This window comes from Colletotrichum acutatum, assembly GCF_030867785.1.
Source record: "Colletotrichum acutatum strain CBS 112980 chromosome Unknown BDZ83scaffold_4, whole genome shotgun sequence".
NCBI lineage: Eukaryota > Fungi > Ascomycota > Sordariomycetes > Glomerellales > Glomerellaceae > Colletotrichum > Colletotrichum acutatum.
Window position 1 is genome coordinate 573,799 of NW_026848998.1, and position 20,478 is coordinate 594,276.

The window sequence follows — 20,478 nt, forward strand, 5'->3', positions numbered from 1 at the left end:
GGATATGCCTCAGCGATGAGCATCAACTTCCATGTCAAAGTGATGAGCACAATACACGTTTATCTTTTCTGTGCGAATAGGAAGAAGAGAGGTGCAGCCTGCAGGAGACACAAGGCGGGACGGGGGACATCCGTACGGGGCCCGGGAGTCGGGTCGATGGTGCAACAAGGAAGCGGCCCTACCCAACCATCAATCCACCCATTGAAATCTCATTTCACACAGCCGGCGTCTGACTCTGGGTACGCACCTGGTTTGCTGATGGGTCATGGGTTGGGCTGCTGTTGCTGTTGTTGAGTTGTTGCTGTTCAATTTGCATTTCGAGTGGCTTGCCGAACTTCCTTTTGCGCTGAGTAACCGCTGTCAACCGTGATGATCCCACTTCAGCTGAGGAGTGGCTACAGATGCCCACAGAATGATACAGATCGCCCGCCCGCGGAGAGAGTGACACAACGGCCCGGTTGGCTGGACTCGTCGACAGAGGCTTGGGGGCGGTGCTGTACGAAGTATGGGTAGATGGGATGGGGGTGGTCACGGTGGTGGTTGCGGGTATCCGTATGGGGGCCGCGCGAACCTCGTTTAGACGGCCCCTCGGGACCCGAAACTGAAAGGCATTTGGGATCTTGTTCTGGATGGAGAATGGTACTGACGTACGGACACCTGATCTCGCGGCGGTGCCATGGGACTTGATGTCTCTTTCTTTCTGTCTCCCCCTTTTGACGCCCCGAGGAGTAGCCCCGAGGTGAGCCATGATGTTGCGGTGATGATTCTTCACTACTGTACTCCATCCGTCTGTGCCGTCCTGAGAGAGTCTGTGTGTCCTCTTCATTGAGTTGAGTTCTTCTCTGTGATAAGACTGTGAACTTGTGAAGATGAGCGACTGTGAGTGAGTGAGACGAAATGGAGATGAACGGGAGCTTGGAAACATGAGGTGGATGGACCCACCGCACAACCTGGAATGAGGCAGCGGAGTCCCACTAAGGTAAGATACCTACGGACCCGCTAGCCGTGGCGCGCCGCTAGCAAAAAAACGCTGGGATGATCCAATGCAGAAAAGTAGCAGCAGCAGCAGCAGCAGCAGAAAGAAAGGGAAAAAATAGTGTAGAGAGAAAAAAAAAAGATATTGGTTGCTACGACGTCATCCTCCCTGTCCGATTGTCAGTGACCCATGCAAACACCTGGACCATCCTCAGCCTCTGTGTACGCAGAAAGCAACCCCCGGAGAACAGCGATACGCCTGGGTTTATGCCAACTCAGTCAGACCCGTCCTGCTCTGTTTATCCTCTCTCGTCTCTCTATCTGTCCATCTATCCATCCAGGTTTGGCTCCGGTGTCTTGGCCCTGCTTCTGCCTTGAGTCTTTGACGCCCTGTCCGTATTTACCAACCACCAGGGCTCCAAAGTCCAGGGGGGGGGGTGTTTACTCCATCGAATCTATTGTGACGGCCTGGCCTGGTCTGGAATCATTTTGTTTTGTTCCTTTTCCCATCTTTCAGACACAAATTGCCGAGTGGACTCGATCAGCCGAGCTAGCTTCCAGACGCTCATCGTCATTATTCGTCTTTTGGCACTTCTTTGGCTTCCCGACTCCTCTCCGCTCCGCCAACCTATTTGCACACGTAGGGCCGAATCCCTTTTTTCGCACCATAGCCCCTTGGCCCGAGACGTCTACGCCTAATTCTCTTGGATTACGGACGGCTTTCTTGACTACGGCCGCGCCTGGACAGCTCAACAGGACGCATCCCCCGAGTATCCAGTTCTCTCTTTTCTCGTCACCTCTCCGGATCATTGGCAAACTTAGAGTAAGAGCTCCGGATACCTGACCGCGTCATCTTGCCCTCGCCCACGCATCTACGTGAGATATCTGGGGAGAGAAGAGGCGATTCTCCGTATACTGTACTCCATCATCCCCGGGTCTCAGATTCCGGTTCCAATTCCGCCCTCCTACGACGACCGCAATCATCCTCCCCCTCCTCCTCTTCAAGGCTCAAGCTCCGAATACAGACCCTCACGATGGCCAAAGTCCGCCGGAACAGCGCCATCACCGCGGCCGTCTGCTACTTCATCGCCATCATCTTCCTCATTCTCGTCATCATCGGCAACACCTCCATCAAGCCCGTGCTGACGGACATTTACTTCTTCAAACTCGATGTCTCCGACATCATCCCGCTCTCCTCGGCAAACGCCGTCCTCCTCAACTCCGTAGCCCGTAGCTTGGGACTCCACGACTTTTACCAAGTCGGTCTCTGGAACTTTTGCGAAGGCTACAATGATGAGTGAGTTCAAAATCACACGCAAAATCCCTAGTAGCATACGTTTACTAACTCACCATCACCAGGGGCGTCACCTTCTGCTCAACCCCCCAGCGCATGTGGTGGTTCAACCCCATCGAGATCCTCACCAACGAGCTCCTCGCCGGCGCCACCATCGCCCTCCCCTCCGAGGTCAGCACCATCCTCAACATCCTCCGCATCGGCCAGCAGGTCATGTTCGGCCTCTTCATCTCGGGCATCTCCCTCGCCGCCGCCCTCCTCATCGTCACCCCGCTCGTCATGCGCTCGCGCTGGTGGAGTCTCCCCATCGCAATCTTCGCCGCCATCACGGGTCTCCTCGTCACCGTCGCCTCCATCATCGGCACCGTCATGAGCGTCGGCGCCAAGATCGCCCTCACCCAGCAGTCCGAGCTCAACATCAACGCCGTCCTCGGCGTGCGCATGTTCGTCTTCATGTGGCTCGCCAGCGCCCTCGTCGACCTCGCCGCCATTCTCCACATGGCCATGGGCTGCTGCTGCTCGCCCAGGAAAGAGAGGGAGGCTGCCGCTGCCGCTGCTGCTGCCGGTGGGGCGAACAACACGCCGGAGAAGACGACCAATACGACCGAGAGTGGCGAGAAGCCGTCGAGGTTGCCTGCTTTTATGAGGAAGCGCAGCCCGAGGTCGTCGACGTCGTAGGTAATGTTACATGTGGGATATCATGTCGGCGAGCATGGAGGAACACCGGTGACTTTGGCGGTCTCGTCCATCGTACGACCTCGTTCAAGTGGTTGTGCTGGGATGGTGCGTGTGCTACCCAGGATTCTTATGTGGATGAACCATCGATATCAGCGAATGCATAGGAGACCTCGAGCCCGGTAGCATCAGCCCCTTGGTCGCCGGCACGAAACAAAGGATTTGAAATTGAGCAATGGCGTTGGTGGTTGCGGGTTAATCGGATGACCATGACAATAGACTTTTGGGCAGACGGGATAGTCGAGTAGAGACGAACAGGCATATCTGTTTGATTAGCATAGTTTTGCCCTCCTTGAGGTATTTGAGCAAATAAGTAAGTAATCGATATTACTGAAATGCACAATATGCGAGGCTCGTGAGCTATGGAACAGGACACGTTGAGTAGTTCAGCTCAAGATTGCAGCCTCACATACACAGCATGTAGGCAATACAGGAAACCTAAAGCTCCCAACGTCGCATCTGCATCTCTACATTGAAGTTTCCTGGATGTCGCGTGGTAAAAAGATGACATGTACTTTCCCCGCAGAGCAGTCCGGGGTACGGCATAATGTACCCCTTATCGGGGGACGGGGGGACGCGCCCTCGGCCTAGACCCCTCCAAACGACCGTGAGCCTCGGCTCATTTTCGCAACTGGGGAAGCTCAGACGACCGCACCCCGAAAGCTACTCTCTCCTTCTCACACCGGCCGAAGATAGCTCCGGTACCCTTGTATTTCATCCTCCTACATCTACGTCTCTCGGTCCTCTTTCGAATTTGAATGGATTTGCTTCCACCTTGACGATTGACCTGTGCCAGAAGCAAAGCTGCAGCAAACAACTCGACCTATCCCCAGGAGATAGTAGGAAATCAGCAGCCATGGACGTCGCATCGCTCTTCAATGTTAAGGTAAACACCAAGCTCCCTCGCCCTCGTCCTCCTCATTATCCCAAATCCTCCTCCTCCTCCTCCTCCTCCTCCTGCCTCGAAATCCAATTCACAAAACACAAAGCTAACGCCTTCCCTTTCTCCCACACACAGGACAAAAACATCCTCGTGACAGGCGGCGCGAAAGGAATAGGCTACATGATCTCAGAAGGCTACATCACAAACGGCGCAACAGTCTACATCTCCTCCCGCGACGCCAAAGCCTGCTCCGCCTCCGCCGCCGCCCTCACGCAAAAGGGTCCCGGCAAGTGCTACGCCATCCCCGCCGACCTCCAAAAGCTAGACGACTGCAAACGCCTCGTCGACGAGCTCTCCAAGCAAACGGGCGGGAAACTCCACGTCCTCGTCAACAACTCGGGCGCCGCGTGGGGCGACGCTTTCGAAACGTACCCGGACGCGGCCTGGACGAAGCTCCTGACGCTGAACCTCCAGCGCGTCTTCACGCTCACCCAGCTCGCCGCGCCCCTTCTCGAAGCCGCTTCGGGTGCGGGCGCGGGTGACCCGTCGCGCATCATCAACATCGGCAGCGTGGACGGCCTCCGCGTCCCGCTCATCTCCTCGTACGCCTACAGCGCGAGCAAAGCCGGCCTCCACCACCTCTCGCGCGCGTTGGCGAGGGAACTCGGACCCAAGGGCATCACGAGCAACACGCTCGCCTGCGGACCGTTTGAGAGCAAGATGATGGCCGCCACGCTCGAGACGATGCGCGATACCATTGAAGAGGAGATTCCGATGCGGAGAATCGGGACGCCGCAGGATGTCGCGGGCGCGTGTTTGTTCTTGAGCGGACGGGCAGGCGCGTTTGTGACGGGGGCGACGATTACTGTTGACGGCGGGATCGTGTTGGCTTCCAAGTTGTGAGATGGGGGATTTTGGGTCGTGTTTGGGACGGTAGGATTTGGTAGAGTGGGAATTGCAGTAAAGAGTTTTTGTTCATTTCCCCCCGAGCTCGGGGTCATGGCGAGAGTATGGAAGGAATATATGCGAGCGAATGGCAGCCGATCATTGGCACCGTATCACAATAAATGTACCGAAATCTGTAACACAAAGGCAGTGTTGGGAAAGACCAGATAAGACTGGCCATATTTCTCTCAGGATAAAACGTGTAGAGCAAAATCTAGGAAAGACCATGTGTCCTCCTCAATGGTATTCGTACAGAAAAAATAAAATAGTAGATAAAAAATGGTGAGCGGAATCCATTTCGACCGGGTCGTGGTAGATGCCCAAAGTCATTCCCTCCCAAAACGCCAAAAGTCGTGTCCTTTCCAAAGTATTCGTGATATCAAAACGAAATTCCCCGCAATGCAATGATGCCCCCCATTTGTTCCGTATACGCCGGTTGTTGTGTGAATATGTAGTAGTGTGGTTGCGTGTGTGTTTATCATGAAGAAAATCCCCAATGAGATGAAGCCGATGAGATGAACCTTTGTCTATCCCCGCCTCTAATCACCGAGAAGAAATGCGAAACCATGTAGAGTTCCCCAGAGACTTCAATGTCGATTAAATGTTGTGTAGCGAGCGGGAGAAAAGCAAACGCGAGTGAGAGAGGGAGTGAGTGAGAGGCAGGGAAAGAGATGGACCGAGGAAGGCCACTCCCAGCGATTGAACCTGGTGAGGGGAAGAAGAGCTAAGGAGAGTCCAGTGTCGTCGGTTCAATGACACGGCAAACTCTCTCTCGCCCTGGTCCCCCTCTGCCCCGACTCCGGCGAAGCGTTGGCGCGGTGCCTCGGTTTCCCTCTCGGCCCCGTAACAGCGTTTCAGCGGGGTCCTCTCATCCGATGAAATTCGGAGTATTCGTTCCTCAAAATGGCGGTCTGAGCCAGTTGGAGAAAAAGCTTCCCGGGACGATGGGAAAGGCTCGGTCGCTTTCGGACTCTCTCTTTGCGTGAACGAAGAGGATGCGCTGTCCGTCTATGAGAGCCCGCAAGACTCAAAGTCGCGCATCATGACGGCCATCTGGGCACGTTTTGCGGCCTCGGCGACGAGGGTGAAGTCGCGGAGGAAGGCCTCGGTTGAAGGGGGCTGCTGGCCGTTGGGTTGGGGTGGCGCCATCATTTGGTTTGTGGACATGTGCGACGACGACGAGGAGATGGAGGACGTGGAGTCCTGGCGCTTGGGGGACTGGATTGGTGCGTTCATGGTGGGCGGTGTGTGGTGGGTGGTGATGATCCTCTAGATGTTGTTGTGGTTGTGATAGGATTCTCGCTATGGCGAGAGGAGGTTGGAGTATCTAGGTGTGGGATGATTACTGCGTAGGGCCAGGAACCAAGGTCGGAGAAGGGGGCGATGGATGGTTGGTGGTATTATATTCCCCAGATCTTCGATTTCGGAGTGCAGATCTTGACTCTTTATGTGAGACCCAAGTAGCACAGGTACCTGAAAAGTAGGTGATGTCAGGCGGGGGGTGGGGAGTAGGGAAAGGCGGGATCAAGAAGCTAAGAAGGGTGGAATGGGAAAAGTCCGACAAGAGTGAAGGTGCGGAAGATCCCTTTTTGTGAAAAGGAAAGATAGTCGACGGCGAGTGCGGAGTAGACACGAAAAGTACGTGTGGTGTCTGAGATTTTACTTAAGACCAAGTAACGAGCAGCGGGAATGCCGTGAGGCGTGGGGTGTGTGGGTGAGGCCGGCGGCTGGTTTAAAGTGATCGTGGGACGACCCTGGGTTGTCGGTGACAGGCTATAATTGCGGGACCGCTTGTCTTTGCTTGCAACAATATTGGATGGGCAATATTGGAATTCGGCGCGATTGCGGATTACCAACCCTTGCTCCGGCAGCGGGTAACAAGGCCAAATGAGTCGGTGGATAGATTGAGCGAGCGAGCGAGTGAGTGAGAGGCAGATAACCGAGCGGGAGGCAGGCCAAGTTTTAGTTTCTCTTTTTTTTTTTGGCAAAATAGAGAGAGAGGGAGAGTGATTCGCAGAAGTGAGACAGGCAGAAGGGGGATCGGCGATACCACAGTCAGGCGCGGAGGGATGTTGCGACTCTTATGTGTGGGATATCGTTCGAGTGTGTAGCAGCTGAGCCAGGCCTGGAGGACGGAATAAGGCGAGTGTGAGTCGGTAGTCGACGCAGGCTTGCGTAGGTAGGTAGGCGGGATGGTGTGGGTAGCAGGAGTAGTAGCAGCAGCGTTTCCTTGCTTGAGTGTATGTAGGATTGTGAACCGAAAGAAGGCTGGAGCGAGTAGTCTATTGTGTACGGAGTACGAAGCAGAGGACAGACAGCTCGTGCGGGTTTGTGTGGGTGTGCGAGTGATGATGTGATGGGCTGGCCTTTGATTGGGGTTGGTTCGCGGGTTGTCCAGTTGACTTGCTTTTGATCCAAACGAGGAGCGTGGGTGGGTGTGGTTGAACAATTAAAAGTGTGGGAGGAGTGTGGGAGGGATAGGATAAATGTGGTAATTGGGCCAGGAAGAAAGCTTGGGGGTGGGCGAGTCGAGAGGATAAAGAGAATATCAAGTGTGTGTGTGTGTGTGTGTGTGTGTGCGCGCGAGTGTGTGTCGTCTGCTTTTTCCCATCTACCGACGCAAGACCGAGATGGCTGTCCGGGTTGGGTTATTTACTTTGCCAAAGTATTGAGTGTACACGGTTACGGAGAGTAGCCGCGGTTGAAGAATCCATCTTATCTCCAGTTCTTTTTTTCCTTTCCTCTCCCCCGCTGAGCAGAGCAAGACTGAGAGGGAAGGGGGGAAAAGAGGGACGATACTCCATACGTCTTCACGTTATTTCCCGCCGTCTAATCCATGACGCTCAATGCCTTGGGCCCGACCAAGTCCTGGAGCCGCGATAATAGGTCCGAAGATGGAGGTGGATAGAGTGAGCGAGAGCTTGGTATGACGCCGAACCGCCGTCTGCATGGTTACCTTCTTTTTCTTCCTCAATCCCTTCGCCTACCGTATCGCCTCGGCTTCCTCTCTTTGCATCGTCAGGGAGACAACGACGCATGCTTATCCATCATCCCCAGCATGGCCCAGCCAGATCAACACCCAAGCAGCCTGCTTGACCTGGTGTTTGTCATTGCGGGGAGGTACTTGCAGAGGCACAAGCGTCAGGCGTAAAGCCTCGCGGTAAACGTCGCCAAAAGCAGTAATTGAGGACCACCATGTGCCAAGTACCGGTACATCTTCCCCCATTTGAGGCCGGGGGGGAAGGGGATTTGCACCTCGTCTCGCGACTCAGCAAAGGCCAAAAGGCTTTCAGGGTCTTTGCGGATCAGCGGCTCGAGCGACCGCTGTGGCAGGTTCGGAAGAACACGCTCACAGTGCTTGACAGGGTGGAATGGGTGAATCCTGAGCGGCGGGAACGGAGGAGAGAGGTCGGCCTTCTCGCCGTCGAGCGTTTTGCAGTGTGGGGTAGGTATCCGTCGAGCCAACTCTTCGAGAAAAAAAAAAAAAAAAAAAAAAAGGCAGCATGTCATGGTGCGGCGTGCCTTGGTGCTGGTTTCTGGGAAGAAGGGGGGGGGGGGGGCGCAGGTTGTCACAATGGGCCTGGGCTGGAAGTATGGGGGTGGCCTCCGCTCTCCATGTATCGGTACCTGCGTGTCTGCTTTTCCCTTGATGCGCCGTCAGCGAGAGACTCTGGGCCGTTTCTCCGCATGGTACTGGATCGCATCAAACTGCCCCTGGCTGCGTGATCCTAGGAAAGAAGCTCAAGAGCCAATGCACGGAAGCCCTGCCTCGTTCGATTTCGGCCTAGGACGAGGGAGAGAACAGCCCGACGATGACATGCTCTGCTCCACTTGGGGACCAAGATTGCGCTATCCGTACCAGCCTGTGTGCTCATGTCCATCAAGGCCCGTCCATCATAGGCACAGTATGGATATTGGCCTGCCCCGTAGCGGAATGTCTATCCTCTCCGGCGTATGGACGGATTAATGACTGAGAGACGCAGGCGGAAGCGGACGATGCGATGCGATGCGATGCGGTGCGAGATACTCGATCACAGGCTCGAGTAGGATGATGTAGTATCCCGCCCCGGAGGATGGTCCTCAGAGATGGGCTAGAGTAGATTGGGCGGTCATGTTGTAGAGCAACGACTGTGCCTCTTGCTGCTGCTGCTGCTGCTGCTGTTCGAACACCATGCACAAGCCTCAAGGTAAGGTGAGGTGGTTTCGCGGTGCTGGATTGATGCGGGCTGAACTCTATCTTGAACGGGATTACGGGGGAAACCTCACTCTAGGAGAGGAGGGGAGGGGGGAATCACAAGCCTCGACTTGTTCCAACATTTCCATCAACACAAAGAGAAAAGCCGGGGAAGCTGCGAGCGATTGCAAGAAACTCAAAACGACGGAATATCTGGTGGCTCCTGATTCAAAACGCCTCTTTCCATTGTGCTTGTGATTTCCCCCATCTGCCCCTCTGCCTTTTCCGTTGACCCCTCCAATTGATGGAGGCTGAAGCCATCGTCTTCGTCAGCTCTTGCCTCTTTGGCTGAGCAGGCACCTCTTGCCTCACTTTTAGAGAGATGGCTGTGCGCAGAGGCCGTTGGTGGTTGACGTATCCGTAAAAGACTTTTCTGCCTGGGCTTCCCGCTGCTCCTCATGTTGCGTGGTCGTGGATACGGATGCTCACGTAAGGCAAGAAAGCTGGGGCTGGAGAGGTGGCAACGGTTGTTGTTGGTCTTGAACTTGGTCCATCAAACTCCATGCTGCCAACACTTACCATCGAGAGCCACGAGAATCCTAGGAGATGCCGGCTTCGGTGGAGACATGTGAAGAAGAACCGAACGATGTACGCAGTAGACGGCGCATCCGTTTTCTCTGTGGTAGGTACTCTCCAGGCTTTCCACCCCACACAACAGCTAGCTTCTTCGGCGCCTCGCCGTAGCTTTTTTTTCTTCGTCTCGAGCGACCGTCGAACGTGCATGTCCGCCCCTCCGTCGCTTGGTTTTCCGACCTCGCTTCATCCTAGCGGCATGCTTCCCGTCTGGGGGGGCCCTCTGGGCAGTGGGCTTTGGTCTCAAGCAACGGAAAATCTCGGGACGGAGATCTCCCACGTTTGACAAACGTGTCCCACTTTGGAAGAGGGAAAAAAAAATGCTTTCCCCACGGCTGCCCCGCCAAAACGTTCTTGCTGAGTCGCTCCAGCCAAATGCGAGGCTTCGGAATACCTTCGGCATGAGAATATCCCGGGAGGTAACACAGGCCGCGGCAGGATGATGCTCATGTTGGACCACTCTCTTCTGATCCAAGGGCGAGAATCGTACAATATCCATATGCCGAAGAATGGCAAAATTTCTTTCTTGCCTGAATGCCCTGTGCGTTCTTTTTCTGATTGACAAAAATTGGATCAAGATCCTCCCTCACATCGAATCTTGGGACGCAGCATTCGGAACCTGGTCCTCCACAGCATGAGTACAAATAGCCAAATGCGCAACAGCATAGTCTCGGACGAATAAGTCGAAAACCACTTGGATTGGGAAGGTTTCTCCTAGCCCATCGCCTGGGACCATGCAGCTTGAGTCGAAGCTACCTAGGCAAGCAGTGGTAAGGTAGGCAGGCAGTGGCAGGTCAACCTCAAATTCTGGTAGCAACGCATGTCCAGTGTAAGGTAGTCGCCGTGGTAGACGGCCTCATCTTCCGATTAGCTCGCCAGTGTTTGAGTCAACTCGCCGAGGAGCTGCTCGGCAAGCGTCGAAGCCAAATTGAACGAGGTGCCCATCGAGGTCCAGAGCCATCAAAAGAGGTGTGGAGGGGGATGGAATCGATCGATGGGCCATGCTTCCCCTCCATAATAGCGTCGGCGCTGGCGTAGGCGCATACACTTGCATGTTCTGCACGAGTCGCGCGATCTTTCCATCTGGCATGTCAATACGTAGTGCTCTGTCTGTGCCTGGCCGTCATGGTTCTCTGATGTGTGTCTGGCTCCTGTCAACTGTTCAAGGAATGGCTCAATGCTTGCCGGGCATTGTCCGGTGTGATTGCCCGCCGTGGCGGGCATTGTTCCTGCGGGCGGGTCAGCTTTCTTCCTGCAACCACGTCAAAAGTGACAAGCCGTACGGAGTAGTGCTGTCGACTCGTCGAGGATGGATTGTCGAGGGGCGGAAAACCCGTAACGGCGGTAGGAGAGGCCCATTTGGAAATTGGGCGAGGAATTTGACCGAAAGTACCGAGGGTCACCTTGCGACCCCGGAGAAGAAGACGTAGAACCTGAGGTCCCCGCCCGCTAAAAGGCCTCTCGAATCTGGGAAATTCACCGTGGTTGATCCGGAGCCACCCACTCACCTTTGACCGACCGAGGGCACGCTATCATTTGGCAGTTCTTCCAAGGTCCGGGGCACGCCGACATCGCCGCCGCCGGGGCAGGCAACTCTGGAATTCGAGCGAGATTCCCATGACCTTTCCAGCCAGTGACACATGGGAATTCTCCCAGTCTGATGACCGGGACTTTGTCTGCCCAAGTGACCCGCCGCTGTAGTGTACGGACACCCAGCAGTTTCGAACAGCACTATCCGTACTTTGTACTGTACACTATGATTGTGTTCATCAAAAGCTGCATCGGGGACGATACGAGGGCAGATTCAGAAAGAAGAGGCGTACAGTCAAAGACAAGGATGTCGCGAGAAATTCAGGGTCCATCCACGGCGCCGCAAACCCGCTCCGTCTTCCCACAGCTGCAGCTGAGTATCCGTAACTGACTGGACGGCCGCTGGACACGGCTGCAGAAAAGGTGCAGCTCTCCCGGCAGCTTTATCCAAACCACCAAACGGGCGTCCTTTCATGCACTCGTTGTCCATGGCCCATCGGTCCACGGTTCAACGTCTCCATGCCTACGGTTTTTCACGAGTGGGAAAGGCAGCGAGAAGGAGAAATAAAAACCCTCATGCAACACTAAGGTAGCAAATTCTTGCTCCATCCACTTTGTGCCCCTGTCTCGCCCCGAATGCGCCGAGAAAATTGAGGAGGACAAGGAGCGGGAAAGCAGACTTCGGGAGCAAAGACCCCTTATCTCGCATGGAGAAGCGATAAATTGCTCCGAAGACACACAGATGGGCGGTGTAGAAAGTTGCGCATCGTGACGGGCATAATCGTACAACCCACGAATACCTTACGGGACATAGACGTCTCCATCAAATTTCTTTGAACTCAACCAACCAAACCACGAGCTGTAGAGTACCAGTGCCTTTACCGATTTCCTGACCTGAGGCCCAAGTTTGAAGTCTGAGTAAGGTAGCTACAACCTGCCGCTCCGCGATTCCGCGAGACCGAGGCACGCCGCACGCCGCACTCCCACTCGTTCCCCTTGCTCCCAGAGCAGCAAATCACACCTACCAGCCACGCACCGGCACCACATCTTTACCCCCGAGCTCATTCTGCATCTCATCCCGCAGCTCAACCCCCCCCCCCCCCCGCCGAGCTCCTTCTACCGGACATCCGACCTCCACACCCCTCGGGCTCAATCTCCCCGCCTCAAACTACGGGAGCTCTCCGTTCCATCCAAATCCCTCCAACCACATCCACTCCCGGGACTCCTGCCCGGCTTCATCACCGACCGAACCGGCCTCGCCGAAAGCAAGCCACGTCCGGCGCCGCCGCTGCCGCCAGCCAGCCATCATGCCGGACAGCACCCCGAGAAGCTGGTTCGCCGTCCCGGCCCCCGTCGCCGCCCTCTTCCGACGCTTCCCCCTCGCCGTCTACCCTGCCAACGACCTCCCCCTCCGCAGTCCCTCCCGCGGCGACACGCCAACACTATACGTCTTCATCGCGGACGACGATGCCCCGAGGGGCCGACCGAGCTTCAACCCCTCGTGTCTAAAGTGGCAGGTTCGTCCTGATATCTCCCTCCTCTTGCCCGGCGACATCCCCAACGTCCCCCATACCTGTCCTCCTTCTTGCGCGCAACATCCAGCTAACCTCCTCTCCCTCCCAAACAGACCTTTCTCAAAATCGCCGGTGTAGACTTCCAAATCGCCCCCTCAACAAACCACGCCTCCCCCTCGGGAGCTCTCCCCTACCTCCTCCCGCCTTCCCCTCTCCGCCCCATCGCCGGCGCCTCGAAACTCGAATCCTACGCGCTAGAAAACACAACCCTCAAGAGGCTACCCGTGCTATCCTCCTCCTTCTCGACCTCGTCCACGCCAAATGCGGAGCTCAAGGCCCGCGAGCAAGCCTACCAGTCCTTACTGGACCACCGCCTCCGCGCCGCCTGGCTACACGCCCTCTACCTCGCTCCCGCCAACGCGGACCTCCTGTCGCGGCTCTACATCGAGCCGGCGTCAAAGAACCCCGTCGTCAGGCTGACGCTCGCACACCAGGTCCGCGCGGCGGCCGAGGCTGAGGTGTTGAAGGTCACGAGGAGCGCGGTGGTGGATGTGAAGAGGGTACACGCTGACGCGCGCGCCGCGTTTGAGGCTCTTGCTGCGTTGCTGGAGGAGAACAGCAGCAGTAGAAATATCTCGGGAAAAGGGGGAGAGGGTGGTGGTGAGTGGTTCTTTGGCTGCGAGGGCCCGACGCTGTTTGACGCGTCTGTATTCTCATACACGCAACTCCTGCTCGACGAGGAGCTTGGGTGGGTGGATGCGTCGCTGTCGGAGATCCTGCGGGAGTTCCCTGCTCTTGTGAGGCATCGTGAGAGGTTGCTGGAGAGGTGCTTTCCCGATAGCGAGGAGGGGGTGCTGGTATGATGAAGGCAAAGTCAATAGCAGCTTCAGAGCAAGACAGAGGGGGAAAATTGGGGATGGAAAGGAGCCGGGAGGCAACCGGCTCCTTTGTCGTATAAGACGATCGGAATAGACATCCGCCTATAAGTGACAGGATAATATACCATCAGCATGGCATGGCAGGTCACCGAGGTACCATAGAGGGTTCCCTAAAGGCGGCTTGCCAGCTTTTGCGCTTCTCATCTTACAACTTCTTATATTACACTTGGTGGCTCTTGGTGTCTCGACATCACACGTATGATGCGAGACGTATCTGGATGAGGCTTCATTTCTAGACCATGATCTTCTTGGAGCCGGGCAAATCGACATCATCTCTCTCGACCAATATTTGACGTGAACGATTTGACGTTAGATCATATGTCCAAGAATAGGTGTACAAGTTGATCTCTACACCACATCTGCATTCCAGAGCAAATCTCAATTGAATGCCTATTTATCATCCGGGTCAGGCAAATCCCTTTGCTCACGCTGACCAGGCCGCACAGCTGCCTTTAGGTGAATTACATTGAAGAAATTTCCTATCACGTTTGGCCACACGGCCTGGCTGAACCATAAGAGCCATAGAACGACATCCCAAGCTAGCGACGATCTCAACTTGTCCAAGGTAACTTAATGTCTCTCATAAGCTCTGAGATGATGCGTGGACTTCACCTGAGGCTTTGCGTAGGGAAGGGGGGGGGGGGGGTAGCGCAATAACGCAGCATGTCGTAGGTTCGGACGGCTTCGCAAGCAGAGGTGAATGGTTATTCATTTGAATGGAGACATATGGGTCAAGCTTTCTGGATACGGTGTGACAGTTTTACATCAAAGTGAGTTGCCAATGTCATGGTATAGACGTAAAGGGAAGAATGGGTTTCTCCTCCTATCCATTCACTTTCCAAGATGTCAATGCCTGGCTTGTTGATACCAAGGAGGAACCAAGAGCCCAACAGAATAGCAAGTTGTACTAAAGATCTATTCAGATGCCCTCTGATATCTTCCAGCAATCGGCTTAGTACAAAGACCTAAATCTTTACAAAAAGTCTGCGACACCAGGATGCAATCAGCAAACCAAGGGATAGTGTGAGTACCATGCCTCTACTTGGGCATCTAGCCACTGCGATAAGCGGATATCATGGTAGATCACGGAATGAGGCTGAAACTGCAGCTCGTGGTAGTATTGTTCTGCCTTGCGGGTTTCATTTTCTCAATAGGTGTATGGCGTTTTGTGTATGGCGTTTTTGGTCAGCAACGTATAGGTAAATTGATATGCTTCAAGCAACTAAACAAGACTCGTCATCTATTATATTTCTGCGCAATGGGAGAACCATTTCAATGAGATCAGGTGTAAAAGAGCTGGTCTCAGTATCATCAACGAAGTGAAGCATGGAAGCTTTTGTTCTTGGAACAAGAGACAGCGTACACGGGTTGGTTTGCCGTGGCTACAGGCAAGTGGTCAGTTGTCTCTTTGACGATAAACGAGCGTTAGACATTGGCTACTAGTGCCCAAACACGAAGTTCTACTTATTTTCTTAGTCGCTGAATTCCCTTGACACAGAGACGAGACCATGGCAATGTGTTCCAGTGTCGACGCTGCGCCAAACTGTCATCTTCATTTCGCATACAAGGCTGAGATAGAGAAGTAGGACTACTTTCTTCGCGGTAAATGATTGAATTTAACCAGAGGTATCACGCAGATGCTGAAAGGCATATAGGAAAGCGACCCTCTGCTCTCAGACAAGGAGGATGAGGTTGCATTAAGTCGATGTGAGATGCATAGTGGTTTTTGGAAGTAGACTTTAGTTGTGACCGTCTCTTGTAAGTCAAAATGGCCCGCCCCAACAATAAACCGACAACTAGAAACAAAAGAACATGAGAAAGTATGGAAGAAACCGTTGAAAAGGGAAATAAGAACAGCCGATGGCTCAAAAAGCAAAAGAATTGATCAGTGGGAGGCTTGAACTCCCGGCCTTGGCATTACGCAATATTTCGGGTGAAATATTAGTACCACGCTCTAACCAACTGAGCTAACCGACCAGTTGTTGATGGAGATCACTGGGGGTTTGTGCATCTAAGAAGTCTAGGTCTAGCCGAGCGGCCCACTAACCGTCGAATCCCCCGGATTGGATCGAGGACGAAGAAGATGAAGTGGAAGAGCAAGAAGCGAACGATGGTTAGCTAAAGAGTGAGAGAATCTCAAGTTCGCATTCTGCGACAAAAATGGTCCATGCGGCAGCCATGTCAGAAGCTCAATTCTTGAGTGAGGCTCGGCCGGCAAGGCTTGGGTCAGGATGAGGAGGAACCTAACACGAACGAACGGCCGGCTTTCGACAGCGACGTCGTGTTCCCACGGCCACCTGCGTCGGGATGTTTCCCCTGCCCGACTTCCGGTCATTTCCCTCAGTCAGGCCTGTCTATTGCACCGGACCGCGAGACACACTTTCGCAGTTTGGCATCCAGTCGCGGTGAAAGAGCGAGACCGGACCGATCGCAAGAAGCGAAAGATCGACAACAACCTCAGAGGGGTTCAGAGTAACCGGAGAAGCTCGTAATCGATGATAACCCGGCAACATTCCGCGGTGCCAGGAGTTTAAGCGACAGCCCCCCGCGAACCGATCCAGCGCTGGGTGCTGAATATAGCCCCAGGCATGCATACTAATAATAATAGCCGCAGCGAGAGAGAGAGAGAGAGAGGCAGCCCCAAGACCTCTGTCTCTCAGCCAGTCACCTTGGAAGGTCAGCTGCAGCCCGTTGCTGCAAGACTGCGTCAGATCAGGTCCGGCGGCTCGGGGTGCTGGGTGCTGGGTGGGAGGGGGGCGTCAATGACTATCGATTTGTCCTGCAGGGCCTGCATGTTGATGGCAACTTTTGTTGGCTCGCCGCACACAGCTACTTCGTCCACCACGCAGTGCGGAGTATTACATGGCAATATACCTGCTCAGACACACAGCCTACCCGTACTCCATACAGGAGTTTGTAAGCTTGCGCTCTGCGGTTCGGAGTTCCATGCAATGGGATTGGGGAGGGAGGGTCTATCCCCCACCGTCAGTGCGACGCTTAATCTGGACGAGGGACGGAGCACAGGCACAACCAGAGGCATGCCATCCGAAGTTGTGGGAACGTGGCCGCTGCAACCCTTGGACCGGCAGACCGTTCGCTCGGAGGCAACCCCTCCTGCATTTCGCATTTCCTGGGATTCCAGTTGGAAACGAGATTCCCATCAAGATGCTTTGTTGCGCGTTCCGAGTTCAAGAAGGGGGACTTTGGTTGATACATAGTAAGGTAAACAGGCAAGACACGAAACGTCAGAAGCCGCAGCCATAATCGATCGGTGCTGGTGAATGTCTTTAAACCCTGCTTGCTGCCTTTCCACGACGGGTGAGGGATCTCTCTCAGGTTGTCTGGCACCATCATTCCTCCTCACCTGGGCGCCTCACATCTCACGCCATCCGTCCAGTTCCTCCTCAACTCAGCCTTACCACGCCCATCTTTCCCCTGGCGAGACATGGCCCGTTGTACAGTCCCTGACTTGACTTACCGTCAGGTTCACACTACCACCTTAGTTCGCCCGGTGGCAGGTTAGCGTGGACCCCATGCTGAAAGTGAACTCTGAACTCCTACGGACTGCGGTCTGCGGTCTGCGGTCTGCGGACTTGCAGACCAAGACGTTCATTTCCATTTTGTTCCTTGCGCCTCGTCCAATCGCACCTCCCCCACGAAAAGAGCGCGCCCCCGGCAGCCCTACAACTGCTCTCCTCTCCTCTCAGCTGTGCCCCAGCATCTCAATTCCCTTCTTACCCCCCTAATTTCTGGCTGGGCAACAAAAAGACCGAGATGCCTGTCTTTGCGTGATTGATCTGGGCTTCTCAGCTTTCTCTCATCTTTCCGGTCTTTTTACGCTCGTTACCTGTCTTGCTACCGCTCGTTCGCTCGCCCGCACTTACAGTAACCTTGACTTACCTTGCGCACTTACACCAACCCTCGCCGACTCGCGAATCACGGAGGAAGCCCACCTTTGACAAGGGCAACAGAAATACCTCCGATAGCGAAGACGACAGCCGTCCCGATATGAATTACGGCATAAACAATGATGCACAATAGAGGCTTTGGTGCTTCTTACCAACCTCCAGACGTGCCTGGACATAGACCGCGGCTGGCGCACCAGAGTTCCAACGTGTCCGACGTCAGCGACTTTGAGAGCCCTTCTTACGACGGGCACCCGGCAACAATTCGTGGGAGGGATTCCCTGGTCTCGCTCCAGTCCTACTCTAATCACACTTCGCCATCGCCGCACGACTCGAACCAACAACTTTACCGGCGACCCTCGACGACTTCCACCTGGACCGCATCCTTTTCATACACTGGTGCTGCCGGGTATGCGTCTCTGCCTCCGTCTTCCGGACCTGATATCCCTAGAACACCTTCGCACTTGAGGCGAGATGTTGGTCGCGCACCCTCGCGGCGTGGTCACGAGACAATCCCGGAGGAAGAGCATGACCTCTCCCTCTTGCGCTCCGCCGCACCCATAGGCCAATCGTCGCAGTACGAGTCGGTACCGGATAACGAACCCATTTTCGATGTAACTGCTGCGCTTGGCCCGATGGGCTATCAAGACGATGCATTCCTCAGAAGATTGCAGGAGCAGGAGGCGAGCGGCCATCTCACCGGTGGTCTCGGGGCTGGATTCAGGCCAGACACCACGATCAAGGGCGAGGACCTGCTCTCGTCGTCCCCGTTGCCTAAGAGGTCATCCCTCACGCGGTCTTTCTCTCGTCGCCAGAAGCTGGGTCGGGCAGCCACCATCAAGGACCGCGGCCAGGATGAGGCTAATAAGCAGGGGAAGGTCATTGAGGTCATCATCGAGGACACCCCGGAGGAGGCCGCTCGGCGGCAGGTAGATCAGGTCGACCTCAGCGTTGTCGCGGGACCGAGCATCATGGGCGACGATGCTAGTATACGGCACGCCACGTTTCCCGTCAACAGGAGCCAGAGGACACAGGTCTTTTACCCGCAGCCCAACTGGAAGCCATTTTCGATGAGATGGCCATATCTCACCGCTTTGATCGTTCTGTCGGTTGCCCTCGCCGTCATGGTCGAGTTCCTGTACCAGAGATCGCAGACTCATCCTCTGGTCAAGTTTAAAAGTCCCGCCGATGTTCCGGGGCTCGAGTACTTCGCCGTCAAGTTCCTGCCGACTATCCTCTCCGTTACGTACGGCGTGCTGTGGCAGGTCACCGACTTCGAAGTGAAGCGCCTCGAAGCGTACTATCAGCTTTCAAAAGAAGGAGGCGCACTTGCGGCCGAGTCCATCAACGTTGACTATGTCACCAGCCTGAGCTGGCTGCGGCCTTTCCGAGCGATCAAGCTACGGCACTTTGCGGTCGCTGTGTCGTCCATCGCGACCTCCCTGGCTGTGTCGTTGGTGCCAACCTTTGGCGCTGCATCCTTCTTTTTATATCCCGATAGAGCTACACGTCTCGCACACCCCAATGGCGATAAAGAAATCAAACTGAATGCCATTTGGTCGAGATTGCTGTCCTCTACCCTCTGCGTCTGCGCACTCTGCGGCTGCATCCTCTTCTACATTCTCCAAAGGAGAAGATCTGGCCTGCTGGCCGACGTCAAGGGTATTGCAGGTCTCGCGTCCATGGCGGTCGTCAGCCACATCCTCGTGGACTTCGCGGACCTGGACGTCGTAAGCCACCGCGACATCCACGACAAGCTGAAGCACCGCCGCTACGTCCTGCGCAACGCGTCGCTGGCCCCCGACGACGAGAACCCCGTGTCGTCGCAGGATACGGACAAGTACCGCGACGACCACCTATCGCAGAACCCGCACCCGCGGTCCCTGCGGCTCGGCGGCTTCCTCCCGTTCGTCATCGGCATCGCCCTCTTCACGGGCTTCATCCCGGTGTTCCTCTTCTCCAGCGCCAGCATCATCACGTCCAAGGCGCCGTGGGTCGTGACCGCCCTGGCCGTCTGCATCAAGCTGGGCTGGGGCGGCCTGGAGACCGACATGCGCATGATGGAGCCGTACTACATCTTGTCAAAGAGGCACTCGTCGTCCAAGACGCTCACGCTCGACTACACGGCCATGCCGTTTGCCCTGATGCCGTTCCACGCCTTCCTCAACGCCCACACGCTCATGTTTCTCGTCGGATTCGGCAGCATGATGGCCGAGGTCCTGACGGTGCTGCTAACCAGCCTTGCCACGGTTGTGGGCACAGAGTTCCTCGATGCCGCCTACGCCCCGCCGCCGGACCAGCAGGATCGACCTGGCGGTCACCACGGCGTCGAGGACGACGGCCCGGACCTCGGCGGCATCAACGCCGGGCAGGAAACCGTCTCGTCCTTTTGGATCTCGTACGGCCTGGCGACCTTTATCCTCGTGTACATGGGCACCGTCGCGACCATCGTGTTCCTCCGGCGGCGGCACCCGTTCCTGCCGCGGCAGCCCAACACCATTTCGTCGCACCTCGCTTTCATCCACCAGAGCAAGATGATTTACGACTTTGTCAACACGGCGCGGATGAGCAATGCCGAGATGGCGCGGTACCTCGAGGGGCTCGGCAAGACGTACGGTCTGGGCTGGTTCGAGGGCCGCGACGGGCAGACGCACTGCGGCGTCGACGAGGAGGAGCTGCTGGGGTACTATAAGCATGGCATGGATTTCCAGGGGACGAATAAGCCGTGGAATCAGCAGTGGGATCAATATGACTGAATGTCGTTACCGTGGAACACATAAAGCGCGAGAGCGAGATGGAGAAGAAAAAGGCGTTGAGATGACTACGAGGGGGGAGAGAAGGGAGCGGCAGCTGAATTGGAATGGCTTATGGAAAGGGGTGGTTTAAGCTGCTGCCTGGAGATGGATCGCATGGAAACGAGCACGAAGGCGTTCATTTCACTCGGAAGGGAAT

General features: G+C 55.4%; 8 protein-coding genes and 1 non-coding gene across 9 annotated transcripts; 6 read left to right on the forward strand and 3 right to left on the reverse strand.

Annotated features, from left to right (window-relative positions):
* Window positions 1–299: 299 nt before the first annotated feature.
* BDZ83DRAFT_599850 (uncharacterized protein) lies at window positions 300–1,138 on the reverse strand. Its single transcript, XM_060507009.1, has one exon. It carries the CDS (start codon window positions 783–785, stop codon window positions 396–398), a length of 390 nt encoding a protein of 129 aa, XP_060371131.1. The 5' UTR covers window positions 786–1,138; the 3' UTR covers window positions 300–395.
* BDZ83DRAFT_296037 (uncharacterized protein) lies at window positions 1,046–1,914 on the forward strand. The gene has a single exon (XM_060502220.1). It carries the CDS (start codon window positions 1,166–1,168, stop codon window positions 1,817–1,819), a length of 654 nt encoding a protein of 217 aa, XP_060371132.1. The 5' UTR covers window positions 1,046–1,165; the 3' UTR covers window positions 1,820–1,914.
* Window positions 1,915–2,009: 95 nt separating this feature from the next.
* On the forward strand, window positions 2,010–2,947 carry BDZ83DRAFT_715339 (SUR7/PalI family-domain-containing protein; the record flags this gene model as incomplete). Its single annotated transcript, XM_060511739.1, has 2 exons — window positions 2,010–2,272; window positions 2,335–2,947. 2 exons carry the CDS (start codon window positions 2,010–2,012, stop codon window positions 2,945–2,947), a joined length of 876 nt encoding a protein of 291 aa, XP_060371133.1.
* Window positions 2,948–3,860: 913 nt separating this feature from the next.
* On the forward strand, window positions 3,861–4,790 carry BDZ83DRAFT_715340 (uncharacterized protein; the record flags this gene model as incomplete). The annotated part of the gene is made up of 2 exons (XM_060511740.1): window positions 3,861–3,890; window positions 4,023–4,790. 2 exons carry the CDS (start codon window positions 3,861–3,863, stop codon window positions 4,788–4,790), a joined length of 798 nt encoding a protein of 265 aa, XP_060371134.1.
* Window positions 4,791–5,730: 940 nt separating this feature from the next.
* BDZ83DRAFT_746932 (uncharacterized protein) lies at window positions 5,731–6,068 on the reverse strand (the record flags this gene model as incomplete). The annotated part of the gene is made up of 2 exons (XM_060513344.1): window positions 5,731–5,832; window positions 5,880–6,068. The coding sequence occupies 2 exons, from the start codon at window positions 6,066–6,068 to the stop codon at window positions 5,731–5,733; spliced, it is 291 nt and encodes a 96-aa protein (XP_060371135.1).
* Window positions 6,069–8,340: 2,272 nt separating this feature from the next.
* On the forward strand, window positions 8,341–8,799 carry BDZ83DRAFT_726042 (uncharacterized protein; the record flags this gene model as incomplete). Its single annotated transcript, XM_060512750.1, has 1 exon — window positions 8,341–8,799. The coding sequence occupies one exon, from the start codon at window positions 8,341–8,343 to the stop codon at window positions 8,797–8,799; it is 459 nt and encodes a 152-aa protein (XP_060371136.1).
* A 3,469-nt stretch (window positions 8,800–12,268) lies between these two features.
* Window positions 12,269–14,553, forward strand: BDZ83DRAFT_726043 (uncharacterized protein). Its single transcript, XM_060512751.1, has 4 exons — window positions 12,269–12,686; window positions 12,797–13,490; window positions 14,294–14,317; window positions 14,417–14,553. The coding sequence occupies exons 1-4, from the start codon at window positions 12,477–12,479 to the stop codon at window positions 14,530–14,532; spliced, it is 1,044 nt and encodes a 347-aa protein (XP_060371137.1). The 5' UTR covers window positions 12,269–12,476; the 3' UTR covers window positions 14,533–14,553.
* A 950-nt stretch (window positions 14,554–15,503) lies between these two features.
* Window positions 15,504–15,598, reverse strand: BDZ83DRAFT_t20. The gene has a single exon. It is a non-coding gene; the product is annotated as a tRNA-Ile (tRNA).
* A 2,050-nt stretch (window positions 15,599–17,648) lies between these two features.
* BDZ83DRAFT_746934 (uncharacterized protein) lies at window positions 17,649–20,282 on the forward strand (the record flags this gene model as incomplete). The annotated part of the gene is made up of 1 exon (XM_060513345.1): window positions 17,649–20,282. One exon carries the CDS (start codon window positions 17,649–17,651, stop codon window positions 20,280–20,282), a length of 2,634 nt encoding a protein of 877 aa, XP_060371138.1.
* Window positions 20,283–20,478: the final 196 nt, after the last annotated feature.

What these genes read in the sequence shown, in the direction of transcription:
- BDZ83DRAFT_296037 (XM_060502220.1), top strand. Translation starts at nt 1,166, where the DNA reads ATGCAAACACCTGGACCATCCTCAGCCTCTGTGTACGCAGAAAGCAAC.
- BDZ83DRAFT_726043 (XM_060512751.1), top strand. Translation starts at nt 12,477, where the DNA reads ATGCCGGACAGCACCCCGAGAAGCTGGTTCGCCGTCCCGGCCCCCGTC. An exon ending in CCCTGCTCTTGTGAGGCATC is followed by an intron (nt 13,491 to 14,293) that starts GTGAGAGGTTGC and finishes AGCATGTCGTAG; the next exon opens with GTTCGGACGGCTTCGCAAGC. An exon ending in GGACGGCTTCGCAAGCAGAG is followed by an intron (nt 14,318 to 14,416) that starts GTGAATGGTTAT and finishes GTCATGGTATAG; the next exon opens with ACGTAAAGGGAAGAATGGGT.
- BDZ83DRAFT_599850 (XM_060507009.1), bottom strand. Translation starts at nt 785, where the DNA reads ATGGAGTACAGTAGTGAAGAATCATCACCGCAACATCATGGCTCACCT.